This window comes from Leopardus geoffroyi, chromosome B4 (genome assembly GCF_018350155.1).
Source record: "Leopardus geoffroyi isolate Oge1 chromosome B4, O.geoffroyi_Oge1_pat1.0, whole genome shotgun sequence".
In the NCBI taxonomy this organism is placed as follows: Eukaryota; Metazoa; Chordata; class Mammalia; order Carnivora; family Felidae; genus Leopardus; species Leopardus geoffroyi.
Window position 1 is genome coordinate 20,804,681 of NC_059341.1, and position 17,128 is coordinate 20,821,808.

Here is a 17,128-nt window from a genome sequence, read left to right on the forward strand (position 1 = left end):
CAAAAAAATCTAGAATAAAGAGCAAAGATCCACTTCTTTAATGTGTCCAATTTCAGATATAAACTAGGAATCCTATACTATGTTTTATTAGAAACAATACAATTTAACCCAGAGACACTGTTAATGACAGATATTCAGAACCTATAGTTAAAAATAACTTATGTACCATTTGAACTGAAGCTTTTAAACTTTGTAGCATTCCATAAGTAGACTTGTATACGTAGTATGAGACTTAGACATTTTTTTTCACTATCAAGTTCCTATCTCAACACTTTTAAAGTAGAAATCATACTAAAACAATTACTAAAAATGGCAGCTATGGTAGCTTAGGAGTTTGAATTATTTAAGGACTGAAACCAAATATGGAACCTTTTAGTTTTACGGGGATTTTTTTTTTCATAATGCAACAAGGAACTGAAAACAAAATTACAGTGAAGGTTTTATTTGCCATTTTAATTATTTGCTCAATCTGTTTTCCCCTATGTCTCTAAATGGGAACATGCAAAAACTTTAATTTTAAAGGACCTCTTTCCTTGGAGAAGTGTGGAGATCATTGTGAAACTGATGACTTTGGAGTTAGGTGAAGGGATTGTGAGTATCACTGACTTCTGAGCTTGCGGAGCAAAAGACCTCCACCTGCTCGGGGCAGAGCAGAGACCTGAGTGAACACACTTTTCTCTCTTATTCCTGGTCCTTTCCCTAACTACCTGCGGCTCCACTAAATATCAGGACTGCGTCAGAAAACCCAAGTCAGGGTGAGATCTTAAAGATTATAGAGGACGCACCCCAAATATGAGAACAGCTAAGTCTGCCTACTCCCTTCTATGGATATCAGGAAGTTTCCTGCCTTGTCACTACTCAGCAGCAGCTGTGGCTATCTATTCCATTGCCACCTGGAGAAATTGTAGTTTCTGATGGAGAAACATTTAAAATTGACACCTGTCATTGAAACATTTCCTATACAGTTTTCAGGCAAGCTAGAAACCAGTGACAAGACTAAGTGCTTAATTTTTGTTAAAAGAAACTGGGTAAAAAAAAAAAAATAAAGTTCTACAAGCTAGGGAAGTCTGGTTAAGATAATTAGAATCAAGACTTTCCAGGTGAAGATTCTCTCTCTCTTTCTTTTGGAGATGTCATTTAGGCAACAAAATGAAGGCTAAATTTAAAAGACAAAGACAAACGTTTAAAAGTCACAAAAGTGAGGAAACCGCAAAGTTAGTAGTAACTAGGAGAAAGTCACGGAGGACAGGACATTTATTCTACTGTTCTCCCGTCTACTTTTCTCATTGAATCTCTAGGAGTTGCTCATCACATACTTTTAAAGCAGTATAATTAAAGTTACGAACACGGTTGGTCTCGACCCTCCGGGAATCCTGAAGCCAGAAATGCCAGGTGACATGAAAGCTGGATTAAAGGGGAAAACCATCTGGCTTTAAGGTTGCACTGACAATGTCTGCATCAGATGACACAAGGTCACACGTGAGACGTCTCTTGACCGTCTAAGCCAAGACGACTCCCCTGGCGCAGCTTTCTGGCCTCTCGGGGTTCTCTTGGGGGCTCCCCTCCACCCCCAACCCGGACCCAGTCGGCGCGCCGCGGTCTGGAAGCTTCGCGGCTGGGGGTTCGGTGAGCACGGACGCCCGCACTCCTGGCGGACGCCCGTGGCCCGCAGCACAGCGACATCCACGGTGCACGACTGCCACGGCGACTGGGCGACTGCGGCTCGGCCCCCCGGGGCCCCTGCAGGCGCAGTTCCCCCGGGGCTGGTCGCCGGCGCCCGGGACCGCGGCTGTGACGTCACGCCCGGGCCGGCCGTTGCCGCGAGACGGTCGCGTTCCGGTTCCGGTCGGTTGCCCGGGAGACGCGGGTACACAGAGAGACCCGGCTCCCGTCGGAGGCCGAGGCGTCGCGGCGGTCGCCCCCTCGGCGTCCTCGCAGGCCGGGCGCGGACCGGCCGCGTCGCCGCCGGGCTTGTCGCCATGAGTCAGAGGCAGGTGTTGCAAGGTAGGGCCCGGGGCGCCCCGACGGGGCTGGCGGCGGGGACGGCGGGGACGGCGGCTGCACCGTGTCTCTCCCCCCACCCCCGCAGTGTTCGAGCAGTACCAGAAAGCCCGGACCCAGTTCGTGCAGATGGTGGCGGAGCTGGCGACCAGACCCCAAAACATCGAGACCCTGCAGAACGCGGGTGAGCCCGCACCCTGACCGCGCGTCGCTCCGCGCCCCCGGCCTCGCCCCTGCACCTCGAGGTCCTGGTCCCCGCGGTGCCCCCTGGCCTCCCTCCCCTCACCCCGGATCCCGGGCCCCTCGTCGGCCAGTGTCCCCGGCCGCCTGCCTCAACCCCGGGCTCCCCCGTCGCCCCGCTCCCCTGCCGGCTGAGCTTTGGGAGAGGAGCAGGGTGGGGACGGGAGGGCGGCGTCCCTAAGTTCCAACAGCCCACCGCGCACGCTGTAGGTGGAGGGATTCGTTCTCTTAGTGGGTCTTTCTGGGCGTGAGGCCGAGAGGGCAGAGCCTCCAGACGGGCGCGAGAGGGGCCCGGCGTCCCCCCCTTGCATCTTTCTCACAACCAGGCAAGTGTCAGGCTGAAAGTCAAGGCCGTACGAACTGCCTGGAAGTCATTTTACACGAATGGGAATCCGCCTTAATCAGACCCATTTTAGGCGGGTGCCGTTGCCTGTCACCCTGCCTTTGATCACCTTCGACTTCCTCACACCAAAGGAATTCCAGAGCCGTGGACACATTATTTCTCGTCTTGCATTAGTGACAGAGAGAGGTTTGCTTGAATAATTTCCAAGACATTCCAAGTAGGCAGAGCGTTAGCTTTGAGAGGTCCTTGTGGTGCTGTCATTCCACCCCCGCCCAGCCCGAGCTCAGGGCAACCTCTAGAAAGAGGAAGGGGGGGGGGGGGGAGAGGGAGGTGTGCTTCTTATCAATTAACATAAGCAGATGGAGAAGATAATGGTGGATTAAGGACGATTCCACCAACATCTGAACTCAAACTAAGGTAGCATTTTATCGCTACTGTGTTGTAAGAAGCGTTCAATTTATAGGACGTGATCTTTAAAACTCATTCAAATGAACACGGAATTAAAAGAACTTTAAGAACGCATTGACAAGGCAAGAATGTTTAGACATAACGTTTACTCTGGCTTCTTTGAGGGGAATGACTGTTGTACCTAGACGGCAGTTTCTTCTGTCACTGAGAGGGATTTGGGTGTTTATTCCGTGTATGTTTTTGTAGGGGGAGGGGTTGTATTTGGAATAGAGAAAGTGTATTGGATAATCATGTTTTAAAACTCTTTGGTTTGGGATAATTGTGGATTTACATGCAGTTGTAAGAAATAATAGAGCTCCCCTGTGCCTCAAAAGTGTGTATGGTAGGACAATTGGCACTGACAAAAAATCTATCAATTTTATTCGGTTTTTCCCAGTTTTGCTTGTACTTGTGTGTGTGTGTGTGTGTGTGTGTGTGTGTGTGTGCGTGCGTTTAGTTCTATACTGTTTTATCCCGTGTGCATCCATCCAGATAGAGAACACTTTCTTACTGCCAGGATCACTTTTTTTTGCCCTTTTAGAACCACACCCACGTTCTTCTTGTCCCTAACCCTGGACAACCACTAATCTGTTCTCCTTTTGAAAATGTCAAAGTTGGTAATCTTTTGTTCTGTGTTTGTTTCATGTGGATTGTCTTCTGCGTGTGTGTGTGTGTGTGTGTGTGCGCTTATGAGCAAGAGTATGTACTCCTCAAAGTACCCATAGCAGTGTTGGGCACAGTATTTCATATATAGTGACTAATATAAGTTTATAAGAGCATATTATATTTTTAAATGCACTTAAGTTTTAGTTTCCCCCCCCCCCCAGTCCTACTCAGTTGCTTTTGTGAATGGGCACTTACTTTTTACACATATGTAATTTCTGAACTATGTGTATACTATATTTTAGCTAAACTAAAACATTTTTTGAAAGGGAAAATGACTGGCATTATTTTAAAAATTTGATACTGAAATACAGGGGTATAAATAACACTTAAGATACAGAGCATCACATTTTAGTATAACAGTGGCAGGTTATCTCTTCCTGTATGTGTACAATGTAGACTATGTTATGGAATTTAATCATTAGGCTAAGTGATCATCAAAGTATAAGTGACTTAGATATGACATCTTAAACAGCCACCTATTTCCACTCATGGTCTGGCTCATGCAGGAATGGAATACAAAAGGAATATAACAGTGTTTTGAAGTTGTCTGCAATGTTGACAGAATGCTAAGATTGTTTTTCTTGAGGAAAAATATTTTTAACATATTTCATGTTACGTAGATTCAACTTAAGCACTCCTTTAATAATTTTACATTAAGACAGCTAATGGATATTCCAATATATTTATTCTTTTAATTAAAATAATCACAATCTGTAAGCTTTTGTTATGAGCACTTACTGGTCTATAAACCATTCAAATGGTTTGTTCTTTAAAAAAAAAAATCAACATGGATTTTAAAATACTTTCAAAAGAGCCACAACATATATGCATCACTTACCAAGCTTTTTTTTTTTTTCCAGTCAAGTGACTTCATTTTGGTAGAATAAAATACCAATGCATTTTATTCCTGACTTTCACATACTCTCTGCATACCTGAGAGGGTTTTGTTTTGTTTAGTCTTCTCACTTTTCTCCTTTAATCAACTGCTTTACTAAATACGTATCATGGATCCAAGATAAGGTGAGAAATATTTCCCATATAGACATCACGATAAATCAGTATTAGTTCACTTGTTGAGAATTTTTGAATTCATTCACTGTGGAAGGAACTTTAAAGGTAAAAACTATCAATGGAGTTTTGTTTCATTTAAATCTCTGATCTTTTTCATTACATCTCTGATGTGCTAATAAGAATATTATGTCCCAAGTTAATTACTAAAGCAAACAAAGGGCTGCAAGGTGTCATCTTCAGAGTATTTGGACAAAAAATGATTTTGATTTCTAAACAAAATTGTTGCTAGAAAAAATGGTATACAATATGTCTATAACCTAGAGTTACTTTTTCCTTACTGAGATTTTGTTCCTTCTAAATCAGAAACATAGGTGAAAACATTACAAAGTTTAATGTTTGTTATAAAATCTCTTTATGCACTCGCCAACTCTGTACTTAGAACCAATAATACATCTGTGCAGCTATTTAAAAATGAATTTTGATACTTCTCCCCCCCCCCCTTGAATAAGCAGTAACACATGTAACACATTGTGGATAGTAGAGATAATACACTGTTAATTCTACCAGTTGTTGAATTTCAGCAAATGGAGGTGATTGTTGCAAAATATAAGAAACATGTTTTGTGGCATTTGGGAATATCAGGCCACTCTTAGGTTGCTTAGAAATTCTGTCTTTCATGGTAAGCTAATATAAAAACTCCCAAGAAAATTCTTCTTAACCTGCTTAGCTATATGAACTATTTCTGAAGCAGGTATTTATGTAAGAAAAATTGGGGGTAAAGTTTAAAGTAATACTTTGTAATATTTAACATATAACCTATTGCAAAACAATAAACGTTCCTAATCAGGAGTTATGCACGTTTTCAGTAGAGCAGGAATGGAGAACTGCTTGACACTTTAAATAGGCATCTGCCTGAAGCTAATTTGCAAATTTAGGCAATTTGATGGGTTTAGAATTCAAGGAAATAAGTCTTATGTGTTGACACAAAATGATTTTCAATTTCCTGTGTCTGGGGCCAGGTGAAAATGTTCAGATTAATGGTTTAGCATCTCAATTTGCTGAGAAGGAAAAGCCTGTAGTAAGCATTTGTAATGTGTTTAAAACAGCCTGGTAGGTACAAGTACCATGATTCTCTGTTCCAAAGGATATTGAAACTGAAAAGATAATGAGTAGAGCAACTTCAAAAACAAAAAACAAAAAGAAAAAAACAAAACAAAACAAAACCCCTTAACTAATCATGCTATTTAAATTTCATGAATATAAAAGGAGTCTTAGAAATGTGAATGCATGATAATTAAAGCACTGATCTTTTCTTAAAGGATAGGGATAGTGGTTTTTTGTGTTTTGTTTGTTGGTTTGCTTAAGTGGAAAACATTTCAGGAACTACAAAAATTCTGAACTTGTGTGCACTTACTAATATGTGTTAATAATATGCAATAATATCCTAAAAACAAGATTATTCCAAATTTTATTCTGTGTTCCAAACCCATTTATCTGCTTTGTTATCTAACCACTGATACATAAGTAGAAAATAATATAACTAGGGCTAGGATATCATAGTTTTCTTAGGAAAAACTGGATGATTGATTTAAAAAAAAAAATCCAGGCTATGGATGATCCTATAAGAGTGGGGCTTAGAAATGGCAAGTTTGTGTGGGGAAACTTTATGTGACAAATTAATGTTTTTGAAAAGTTATTTAAATATTTCCTAACTCCTCTTGACATTTCAATGTTTTTTCATGGCTTTTGCTCCTCGGACTAGAACTTTTCCTATACTTCTTTGCCTAATTAATTTCTGCTCATTCTTCCTGGCTCTGTTTAGATGTTGATTCCTCAGGGAAACCTTCCTTGAGCCCTCACAGTAAGTTAAGTCTCTTGATTTATGCTTTCCTTGCTCCTAATATTTCTCTTTAATGATACTCATCACGATACTCATCACGATCGATTTAGTTTCTGTTTTCTCCACAAAATGTAAATTCCACGCCTAGCATAATGCTGAGCGTGGAGCAGAGGTTCAACATATTTAAATAGAATGAAAGAAGGAATAATTATTTTTCTAAGTGTTTTCACATCTCTTTAAAAGTTTGCCGTTATAACAGGTCAGGTAGGTAGAGTATGACTCTTGAGTGTGGATACTTAAGCCCCCAAATGGTCGGATAATTGCCTTCATCACAGACAAAGTCAGTCCTGGCCAAACTGAGACTGGTACATGTTTCTTAGCTGTTGCCTGACATTGCACTCTTTCTGCGTATCTTGTAGGTATTAGTAAGCTATTTCTGGCTGGTTCTAGGAGTTCCTAACCACCGTTAAAACAAGTCATCTGTTTAGGCCTTTGGGTACCAATGGCTGTCTAGTAATGGTGTGTAATTGGCTTTGAGGTCTCCTAGAAGACCATTATGGGAGCTTGACTGGAGGCCAGACGCAGAGGAGTAACTTTAACTGAGAAGTACCTAGAAGTCTGAGGGAGTGGGAGTTGGATTTAGGGCTTATGCTGGACTCAGAATGCTAGAGGACCTTTCGACTTCCTTGGGCTTCTAAGGGAAGCCTTATCAAGCCAGAAGCTCTTTAAAAGCACCCCAGGAAAAGTGAGTAATCCACTGGAGGTTGCAAACCGAGATAGCACTTCGGAGAGCTGTTAGACTGAGTGAGTCCCTGCTGGGATCGGGGAGAGGGAGAGCGCAAAGGAAAGACTTCACCAGAGCCCAAGGTGGTTGGCTGCCTTGGACTGCCTGCTCCCCTGGGCCTTCGGACAACACGGGAGGTAGGGCACTTGAAGAGGCGGGCACTTGGTACTTGTCGGCTGGTCCATGTGAGCATGTATTTAACACTTGCCTTTGTTTTTTTTATTTGGCCATGCTTTGTGTGAAGGACTTTTACTCCACGTTCACTGAGGTCAGATCTTCGGGGTTTCTACTGAGATGAACTGGCTCTAGGAGAAACCCAGGGCCACACCTTGAGAAAAATTTGGTCTTGCATTGTGGTGGGTGGGAACGGCTCCTCTGAACGTGTCAGACTTCCCTAATTTTCAGGTGAAATCTTGGTTTTGCCACATACCCCATTTTCTGTCGTAAGGGTGCCTCATTTTTTTTTTTAATTTTTTTTTCAACGTTTATTTATTTTTGGGACAGAGAGAGACAGAGCATGAACGGGGGAGGGGCAGAGAGAGAGGGAGACACAGAATCGGAAACAGGCTCCAGGCTCTGAGCCATCAGCCCAGAGCCCGACGCGGGGCTCGAACTCACGGACCGCGAGATCGTGACCTGGCTGAAGTCGGACGCTTAACCGACTGCGCCACCCAGGCGCCCCAGGGTGCCTCATTTTTAAAGTTACTACTTATTCAGGTTCTACGTCCAGGTGAATTATGTATGTGTGCATGTGTCTTCAAGGAAATTATCTCTGTCCACTTTTCTGTATATTCTAAGTTCTATCTCTGTGTCATTAGAATCACCATTAATTTATATCCATAGAGTAGCTTACATTGGTTTTCCATAGAAATGTCTTTGTAGAATTATTCTAATAGTATGCCCTTTTTTTTTTTTTTTGAGGGCTTATTTAAAAATGGATACTTAGAGTTCCCCACAGCCTCTTTAAATCTAAATCCCACTGAAGACATTGTCCATTTTGTTGTTAAAGGTTTTTTTTTTTTTTTTTAATGTAAAGATGCACTTTTATATTCAACCAATCTTTATTAACTATTATGCGTCAAGCTAGGCCTACGTATGACATTTCAGGAAAAAAAAAATTGTTCCTGCCTCATTTTACAAAGTAGTTCCAGTTTTGCTTTTGCTGCCAGGAAACTCAGTGACATATTTAGAGTTCAGTTGCAGCAGCTATTCTAGCCTATATTTCTTTTTTTTTTTTAACGTTTATTTATTTTTGAGACAGAGAGAGACAGAGCATGAACAGGGGAGGGGCAGAGAGAGAGGGAGACACAGAATCTGAAACAGGCTCCAGGCTCTGAGCTGTCAGCACAGAGCCCGATGCGGGGCTCGAACTCACGGACCGTGAGATCATGACCTGAGCCGAAGTCAGACGCTTAACCGACCAAGCCACCCAGGCGCCCCTTCTAGCCTATATTTCTGACAAATAGTCCCCATCTCTCTACTACATGCCTCTTAATCGTTCTCTTTGTATCTGTATCTTTTACAGTAAACCATCTCAAAAAATTGTCAAGTAAGTGGAGTATGAATAAAATACAACAGTTTATCTAAAGATAGACTTCTGAGCTGATTACCTTCCAAAGAGCCCTCTCCAAATATTACCCCTGAAACCTCTTGGAACAGACCATTCTTGTATAACCTATTGATTCTCTACTGACCCCATTGATGGACATTCCAATTTTCTGCAGGCAAGTGGGTATCAAAGGTACAAATTTAAAAGAGGAAACACACTGACGAAAGAAGACAAGACTAATCCAGTGTCTGCAGCACTCCAGAAGACTTTCAAATTAGAATAGAATTATATCTATATGGGGTGATGCAAGGCGAGGGAACAGTTTAAATAACCCATCTATTTCAAAAACAAACTATGAACATGGGGCTCCTGGGTGGCTCAGTCGGTTGAGCATCCAACTTGATTTTGGCTTAGGTCATGATGTCACAATTTGTAGGTTTGAGCCCCATCTCAGGCTCTGCTGTAACAGTACAGAATCTGCTTAGGATTCTCTTTCTCCCTCTCTCTCTGCCCCTCCCTTGCTGACATGCACACACTTTCTCTGTCTAAATAAATAAATAAACTTAAAAAAAAAAAAACTATAACATATATATATAATATATATATGTTTATCCATATATTTTAGAATCCATTTTTTCATTTTAAAAATAGTTTCTAAAAATCACCTGAGGTACAATTTACATACCATACAATTCACCCATTTAAGTGTAAAGTTCAGTGGGTTTTGGTACATTGTTAATTTTTAAAAATGTTTTTTATTTAATCTCTATACTCACCATGGGGCTTGAACTCACAACCTTGAGATCAAGAGTTGTTTGCTCTTTTGACTGAGCCAGCCAGGCACTCCGGTACATTGTTAATTTTTAAAAACTTGCCATTTGAACCACACAATTCAGCGACATTAATTACATTCCTAATGTTATGCAGCCATCACCACTATTTACCTCTAAACCTTTTAAAAAGTGACTCCAAACAGAAGCTTATTTTGTTTTTCTTTGAACTAAAATTGGCCTAAAAAGAGAAAGTTGCACATTAAGTTTTGCAGCTTGCTCATTCATCGTTCAACATTTATTGAGTATCCAAGGGCCAGGTGCATGCTTAGATGCTGGCCATGCAAAAATAGAAGGCAGAGATGATACTTTTAAGGAGCTTATTTGCTACAGGAGAGATATATAAATGCTATTTGATAAGCGTCCAATATATAGACATACGGAGCACCTATGAAGGGTATCTAACTCAAGCTTTTGAAATGAAGGGTGCTTTCATGGAAGGCTTCTAGAAGGAGATATTATCCAGCCGAGTTTCCTAGGACAGCCAGATGAAGATGGGAGAGAGGAAAACTGTGCTCAGGTAGAGGGAATGTTATGTGCAAAGGCACAGAGGCAAGAGAAGAGGTGGTACTTGATGGAAAAGACAAATGTTTAGATCTGGCAGGAGCTTCTTGAGATAATATGGCCGGGAGAGGAAAGTCCGTGGCTGCAGAGGAAAACAGGCCTAATTATAAAGGACCTCATCCAAAGTTTGGATTTATCCCGAAATTGGTAGCAAGCCATTGAAGGGCTTTCATTAGAAGAACAAAGGGATCCATTTTGTGTGTGTGTTTTTAAAATTTTTATTTATTTAAAAACATTTTTTTAATGTTTGTTTATTTTTGAGAGACAAAGAGAGCGTGAGTGACGGAGGGGCAGAGAGAGGGAGACACAGAATCTGAAGCAGACTCCAGGCTCTGAGCTGTCAGCACAGAGCCCGAGGCGGGGCTCGAATTCACGGACCGCGAGATCGTGACCTGAGCCGTAGTCGGAAGCTTAACTGACGGAGCCACCAGACACCCCAATTTGGGGTTTTAGAGAGACCATTTTCACAGCTGTGTGGAGAGTAGACTGGAGGGGATTAAAACAGGATCAGGAAGACCATGTGCCCATTTTTGCTTTAGGACTCATGCTGCATGACAGATCTGTAGAATTTGTGACTTCGTAGGAGGGGCAGGGGCAGGTCCGGAGGGAGAGGACTTCAAGGTGACTCACAGTCTTCTGGTTGCCATTCCTTAATGGAGAAAGGATACAAAAAGCAGAAGGAAATGGTGATTTCGGTAATAGTGGTGAAGTTGAAGTGTCAGGGATATCTATGTGTCCATGCCTGTAGTAAGCAATTTGGATATATATGGCTCTGGGACTCAAGAGAGTGATCTTAGCTGAAAATAGAGGTTTGGATACATGGAATTTGCATGTTCATTGGAAAACTATATGGGGCGCCTGGGTGGCTCAGTCGGTTAAACGGCCGACTTCGGCTCAGGTCATGATCTCGCGGTCCGTGAGTTCGAGCCCCGCGTCGGGCTCTGTGCTGACAGCTCAGAGCCTGGAGCCTGTTTCAGATTCTGTGTCTCCCTCTCTCTGACCCTCCCCCGTTCATGCTCTGTCTCTCCCTGTCTCAAAAATAAATAAACGTTAAAAAAAAAAATTAAAAAAAGAAAACTATATTAAAAGCCCATTTGATATTTTTTCATGTAATTATAAACCCGCTAATTCCAATAATTTTATCTCACGTATTATGAATTGAACTTGCCATAACTTTTATGCTCTGTGTACTTACTCAGTTCAGATCTCTCATATAGACAGTGGTGGCCATGACCCAGTTAAGAGTCGAAGAGTTGGCACTGGAAGAATGAATGAAATCTTGGTTTAATACGGTCATCAGGGAAGGGAGCTACAGATGTGTTAATGGTAGAATGAACGCAACAGATTATACCCTTTGGTATGCACATATAGGTCCGTTTTCATTGGCAAATGGTCTGTGATTGATATTGGGGAGGAGAAACAGGAAAGCATAGACACTAGAGCTATAAAATAGTATATGCCTCATAGAATTGTAATAATGACTGATGGGTTAATATATTTTTTTAATTTTTTAAAAACGTACTCATTTTTGAGAGAGAATGAGCAGAGGAGAGGCAGAGAGGAAGACACAGAATCCGAAGCAGGCTCCAGGCCCTGAGCTGTCAGCACAGAGCCCAACGTGGAGCTCAAACTCACAAACCATGAGATCATGGCCTGGGCCGAAGGCGGACGCTTAACCGACTGAGCCCCCCGGGTGCCCCATGGGTTAATATTTGTAAATTTCTTAGGGGAGTCCCTGGTACATGGTAAAGTGTGCTTTGTGCCCTCTTAGAAGAGCTGCTAGCTGCCTGTGGGAGTCAGTGGTCTTGGTCCCAGCTTCTTCTCACCCCTCCCCACTTAATGACATACCGGATGTGGGAGCCCTTCACTCACAAACACCTAAATTAACAGTGACTCACCAAACAAAATTCAGAGGATACTGTAGTTATGAGAGTACGTTAAAAAGAAGAACATAGCTTTTTCTTGAATCACTTATCATTACAGGTGAATTCTGTGCAAAAAGACTATCCATACATTTCACAATTCATTCTGACCCTTTAAATAAATTACAGGACTCTCTGTGTGTTGTAAGGGATATAACATTTAAAATCATAATTGATTTTATAGTTGTAGCCGCAAAGAAGTATTTCACAGAAAACAGGGCAAAGAGATATGATACCGAAATTTATGATTTCTTTTTTAAGTGTTTATTTTTTGAGAGAGGGAGAGTGTAAGCGAGGGAGGGACAGAGAGAAAAGGGGACGGGGGATCCAAAGTGGGCTCTGTGCTGACAGCAGAGAGCCTCATGTGGGACTCAAACCCACAAACTGTGAGATCATGACCTGAGCCAAAGTGTGACGCTTAGCTGACTGAGCCACCCAGGCGCCCCTGAAATTTTATGATTTCTTAATCAAATGAAGGAATAGTAGTCCGTGGTATATAATCACAGAGACTGGGAGAAACCAAATCAAGGCCTGAAAATTCTTAGCTCTAAAAAAAAAAAAAAAAAAAAAAAAAAAAAAAAAAAAAAATCAAGGGAAAAACACTTCAATATTTTCAAGTAAAAAATGACCAGTGAAGGAAAATGAGAACATGTTGTCAAATGCATCAGTGTGATGGAAATTGCTTGAGTAAAAATATAGTCATGTACATGTAATAACTTGCAGAAGTAAAAACATGTAAAATTGCGAACATCAGTAAGTGTAATTAGTCTTACTCTGTGATAGAGTAGGTAGTGCTTAGTGTAGTAAAGTTGTAATAGAGTCAAGATCACAAGCGCTTCAATAAGGGTTAGTTGTATATTCAGACCTGTGCCAGGTAATTTGATAAATAGAAAAGAAGCATAAAACGAACTCTGCGACTCTTAAATATGAAGAACAAACAGAGGGTTGCTGGAGGGGTTGTGGGAGGGGGGATGGGCTAAATAGGTAAGGGACATTAAGGAATCTACTCCTGAAATCATTGTTGCACTGTAAGCTAACTAACTTGGATGTAAAGAAATTAATAAAATAAGAGCTCTTGGTGTATGGCATTTAAAAATCTGATTGTTCAAATCCTAAAAAAGGAAAACAAACTGCTCTAGAGATGTTTATTATTTTATTGGGAAGATAAGACATTTATTCACATAAAACAAATGAGAGAACCATGGAACATGCTACAGCAAGGATGGCTGCTGCGCTTTGCACAACTTTAGAAGTGCCTTTTATATCATGATTTATGTGACTGGCATCCCCTGGATTTGTGCAGTACACAGCCTGCCCAGCCATCCATGTTAGACCTTGGAATTATTCAATGTCTTCATTCTCATTTATTTGCTTCCCTGAGAGTAAGTGGTATAAACAATAAGCTCCCCATGGCTTTCCATTTCACTTAGAATAACATCACAAAATCTTATTTTGATCTACAGCCAAATTTGACCTGGCCCCAATCAAGTTTTCCAGCTTTGTCTCTTGCCAGATCAGCCCTCCCACGCAACGTTTCAGGCCAGTATGAATTTATCATGGCCTCTTCAACAGTCTGAGACAATCATGCATCCTTTGTCCAAGCCAGAAACTTGCAAGTATCACTGACTCCTCCCTCTTCTTCACAATAATCTGTCTGGTTAATATCTCTTTAGATATTAGATATTAGATGATATCTCTTTAGATAGTCACTTTTCTCTCTCCCTTTGCCATTAGTATTCTTCAGGCTGTCTTCACATCTGGCCTAGACTCATACAGTAGCTTCCTAAGTGGTCTTCCTGCCTCCCATCTTGTCTCCTTTCATCCATTCTCCCCAGTGTGATCGGTGATCCTTCGTTACAAAGTACAAAAACACTGACGCTAATGTTCAGATTAAATTCAAAACAGTTAAAATAGTTTATTGGGCTCTTAAGTACTTTTGTCTCTGTTAATCTCTTAGGCCTCTTTTCCCAACCCTTTCTTTGCTCCCTCTTGTACTATAGTCATACTGCATTCCAAGTTTTGTCAACATATCAAACTCTTGGTTCTTTTTTAAATGTTTATTTTTGAGAGACAGCAAGAGCAGGGGAGAGGCACAGAGAGAGGGAGATACAGAATCCAAAGCAGGCTCCAGGTTCTGAGCTGTTAGCTCAGAGTCTGACTTGGGGCTCAAACCCACAAACATTGAGATCATGACCTGAGCTGAAATCGGACGCTTAACCGACTGGGCCACCAAGTGCCCCCTAACTCTCTTGGTCCTGAGCTTCATTTATATAGTTCCTTCTGGGTAGAAAACTCTCCAGTCCTTCCCTTCCCCACTCCCTCCAGTTATTTCAGCAGACAATCTGTGATCTGCCTGAGAGCCTTCAGACCTCCATGTAGATGTCCCTTTCCTTGGGTTGCCTTCCTCAAGGCCAGGGTTAGATGCTCCACTATATTTCTGCAGAGCACCCTCTATTTCTCTTAAAAAAATTTTTTTTAATGTTTATTTATTTTTGAGAGAGAGAGAGAGAGAGACAGAGTGTGAGCAGGAGAGGATCAGAGAGAGAGAGGGAGACACAGAAGCCAAAGCAGGCTCCAGGCTCTGAGCTATCAGCACAGAGCCCTATGCGGGGCTCGAACTCACGAACGGTGAGATCAGACCTGAGCCGAGGTCAGATGCTTAACCGACTGAGCCACCCAGGCTCCTCCTCTATTTCTTTTTTAGTTGCATATATCATAATGTTTTATTTGTTTACTTCTCATGACCCTTGTATCGCTTCCTTGAAGTCAAGGACAATTCTGTTTTCAATACCTTGCATGTTCTTTTTTTTTTTTTTTTTTAATGTTTATTTTTGACAGAGAGAGAAAGAGACAGAGCATGAGTGGGGGAGGAGCAGAGAGAGATGGAGACACAGAATCTGAAATAGGCTCCAGGCTCTGAGCTGTCAGCAGAGAGCCTGATGTGGGGCTTGAACTCACGAATCAGGAGATCATGACCTGAGCCAAAGTTGGAGGCTTAACCGACTGAGCCAGCCAGGCACCTCTCTTAATAGATATTTCTTGAATTAATGGTGACTAATTATTCATTCCATAGTAATTCTAAAACACATAGTAGAAAAGCTCAATCTGTGGGCCCACAGAACTTTAAATATTTCTTCACAATGAAAGGAATTGATTAATTAATGAGTCATATGCATGAATAATAATAACATGTTGATGAAAAACATGGTCAACATAGGGAATTGATTCCTTTTACACTTTTATTTATTAAGCATTTACTGGTGTTTATTCTATCCCAACTAATCTGTCTAGCACTTTAGAATCTTTGACCCATTTTAATTCTCACAACAACTTTATGAAGTTTGTCACCATTTTACATGAGGCAACTGAAACACAGAGATGTTCAGTAACCTTGTTGAGGACTGAGAAATGGCAGAGCCCAGATTTGAACCCAAACAATCTCCCTCTAGATACATACTTTTAACTACCTGGCTCGACATAGGCAGTCATGTAACAAGCAGGGCAAGAGAGTCCTATTTCTAAAGCATGAAGCTTCTTCTCCATTCTTATTGGACCCCAAACAGAATGCCCCAGTCAGATGGAAACATTGACAGTCTAAGGTGAAGCCTTTACTGTGTATTCGTTAATTGCATGTAGAAATCACTTCTAAAACTTAAATGAACTATAGCAGCAGTTTCATAGTAAATGGTCATGTAGCAAGATGTTTTAGATTACTGTTGGAATTTAAATGTTTAAAGCTTTGTAAAATTTATAACGTTTAACATTTTGTGCTTATGGTAATTTTGAGTAAAGTTGGAAAGTAAAGAATATATATGGTAGAAATCATTTCACTTTAAGTCTAAAAAAACAAGGGCATCAAAGGACACCATCAAGAGAGTGAAGAGACAGTTCATAGAATGGGAGAAAATATTTACAAAGCACATATCTGATAAGAGATTAATATTCAGAATCTATAAAGAACTCCGACAATTCAACAATAACAAAATCCACTTAAAAATGGGTAAAAGGCTTACATAGGTTACATTTCTCCAAAGAAGACATACAAGTGGACAATAAGCACATGAAAAGATGCTCAACATCACTATTCATTTGGGAAATACAAATCAAACCACAGCAAGATACCATTTCATGTCCATTAGGATGGTTATTATAAACAACTATTACAAATATCAAGTGTTGGTGAGAATGTGGAAAACTGGAACTCTTTGTTGGTAGGAATATAAAATGGTGCATAGAAAGTTACCACGGAAAACAGTTGATAGTTGATAGTTCCTTACATAGAGTTACCACTTGGTTTAGCAACTGTACTTAGATAGATAGATAGATAGATAGATAGATAGATAATGTGTATATGTACAGAAACACACTATACACACACACACATAAAAGAATTGAGAGCAGAGACTCAAATGGAAACTTGTACATCCACATTCATAGCAGCATTATTCAAATAACCAAAAGGTGGAAGCAACCGAAACGTCTGTCAACAGATGCACAGATAAACGAAATGAGGTCTATACATCCAATGGAATATTATCCAGTCTTAAAAAGGAAAGAAATTCCAAAACATGGTACAACATGGCCGAACCTTGAAAGCATTATGCTATGTGAAAAAAGTCAGACAGGAAAGGACAAATATTGTATGGTTCCACCTATATGAGATACCTAAAATAGGTCAAATAAGACACAGAAAATAGAATAGAGGTTACCAGGAGCCTAGAGGTAGGGGGAAAGGGGAAGTTAGAGAGTGTTTGTTAGGGGATGATAAAAAGTTCTGGAAATGATAGTGATGATGGTTGCACAATTGTACTTAATCAACACTTAATTGTACACCTAAGAATGGTTAAAATGATCAATTTTGTTATGTATATTTTACCACAAGAAAAAAATAAAAATTTTTAAAATTGAAAAGCAGCACAAAGAAGGTGAGA

General features: G+C 40.9%; 1 protein-coding gene across 4 annotated transcripts in view; it reads left to right on the plus strand.

Moving 5' to 3' along the window:
- Positions 1–1,851: 1,851 nt before the first annotated feature.
- The window catches only part of SPAG6 (sperm associated antigen 6), a 65,417-nt gene continuing 50,140 nt past the window's right edge, over positions 1,852–17,128 (plus strand). The window contains exons 1-2 of one of the 4 annotated variants that reach the window (XM_045463263.1): positions 1,852–2,004; positions 2,090–2,185. In XM_045463263.1, coding sequence (XP_045319219.1) covers positions 1,980–2,004; positions 2,090–2,185 — 121 coding nt within the window. In that variant the 5' untranslated portion in view covers positions 1,852–1,979. Of the gene's footprint in view, positions 2,005–2,089; positions 2,186–6,551; positions 6,570–17,128 lie in introns of those variants that run through there. The other 3 variants (XM_045463259.1, XM_045463261.1, XM_045463262.1) reach the window with 3 other exon arrangements.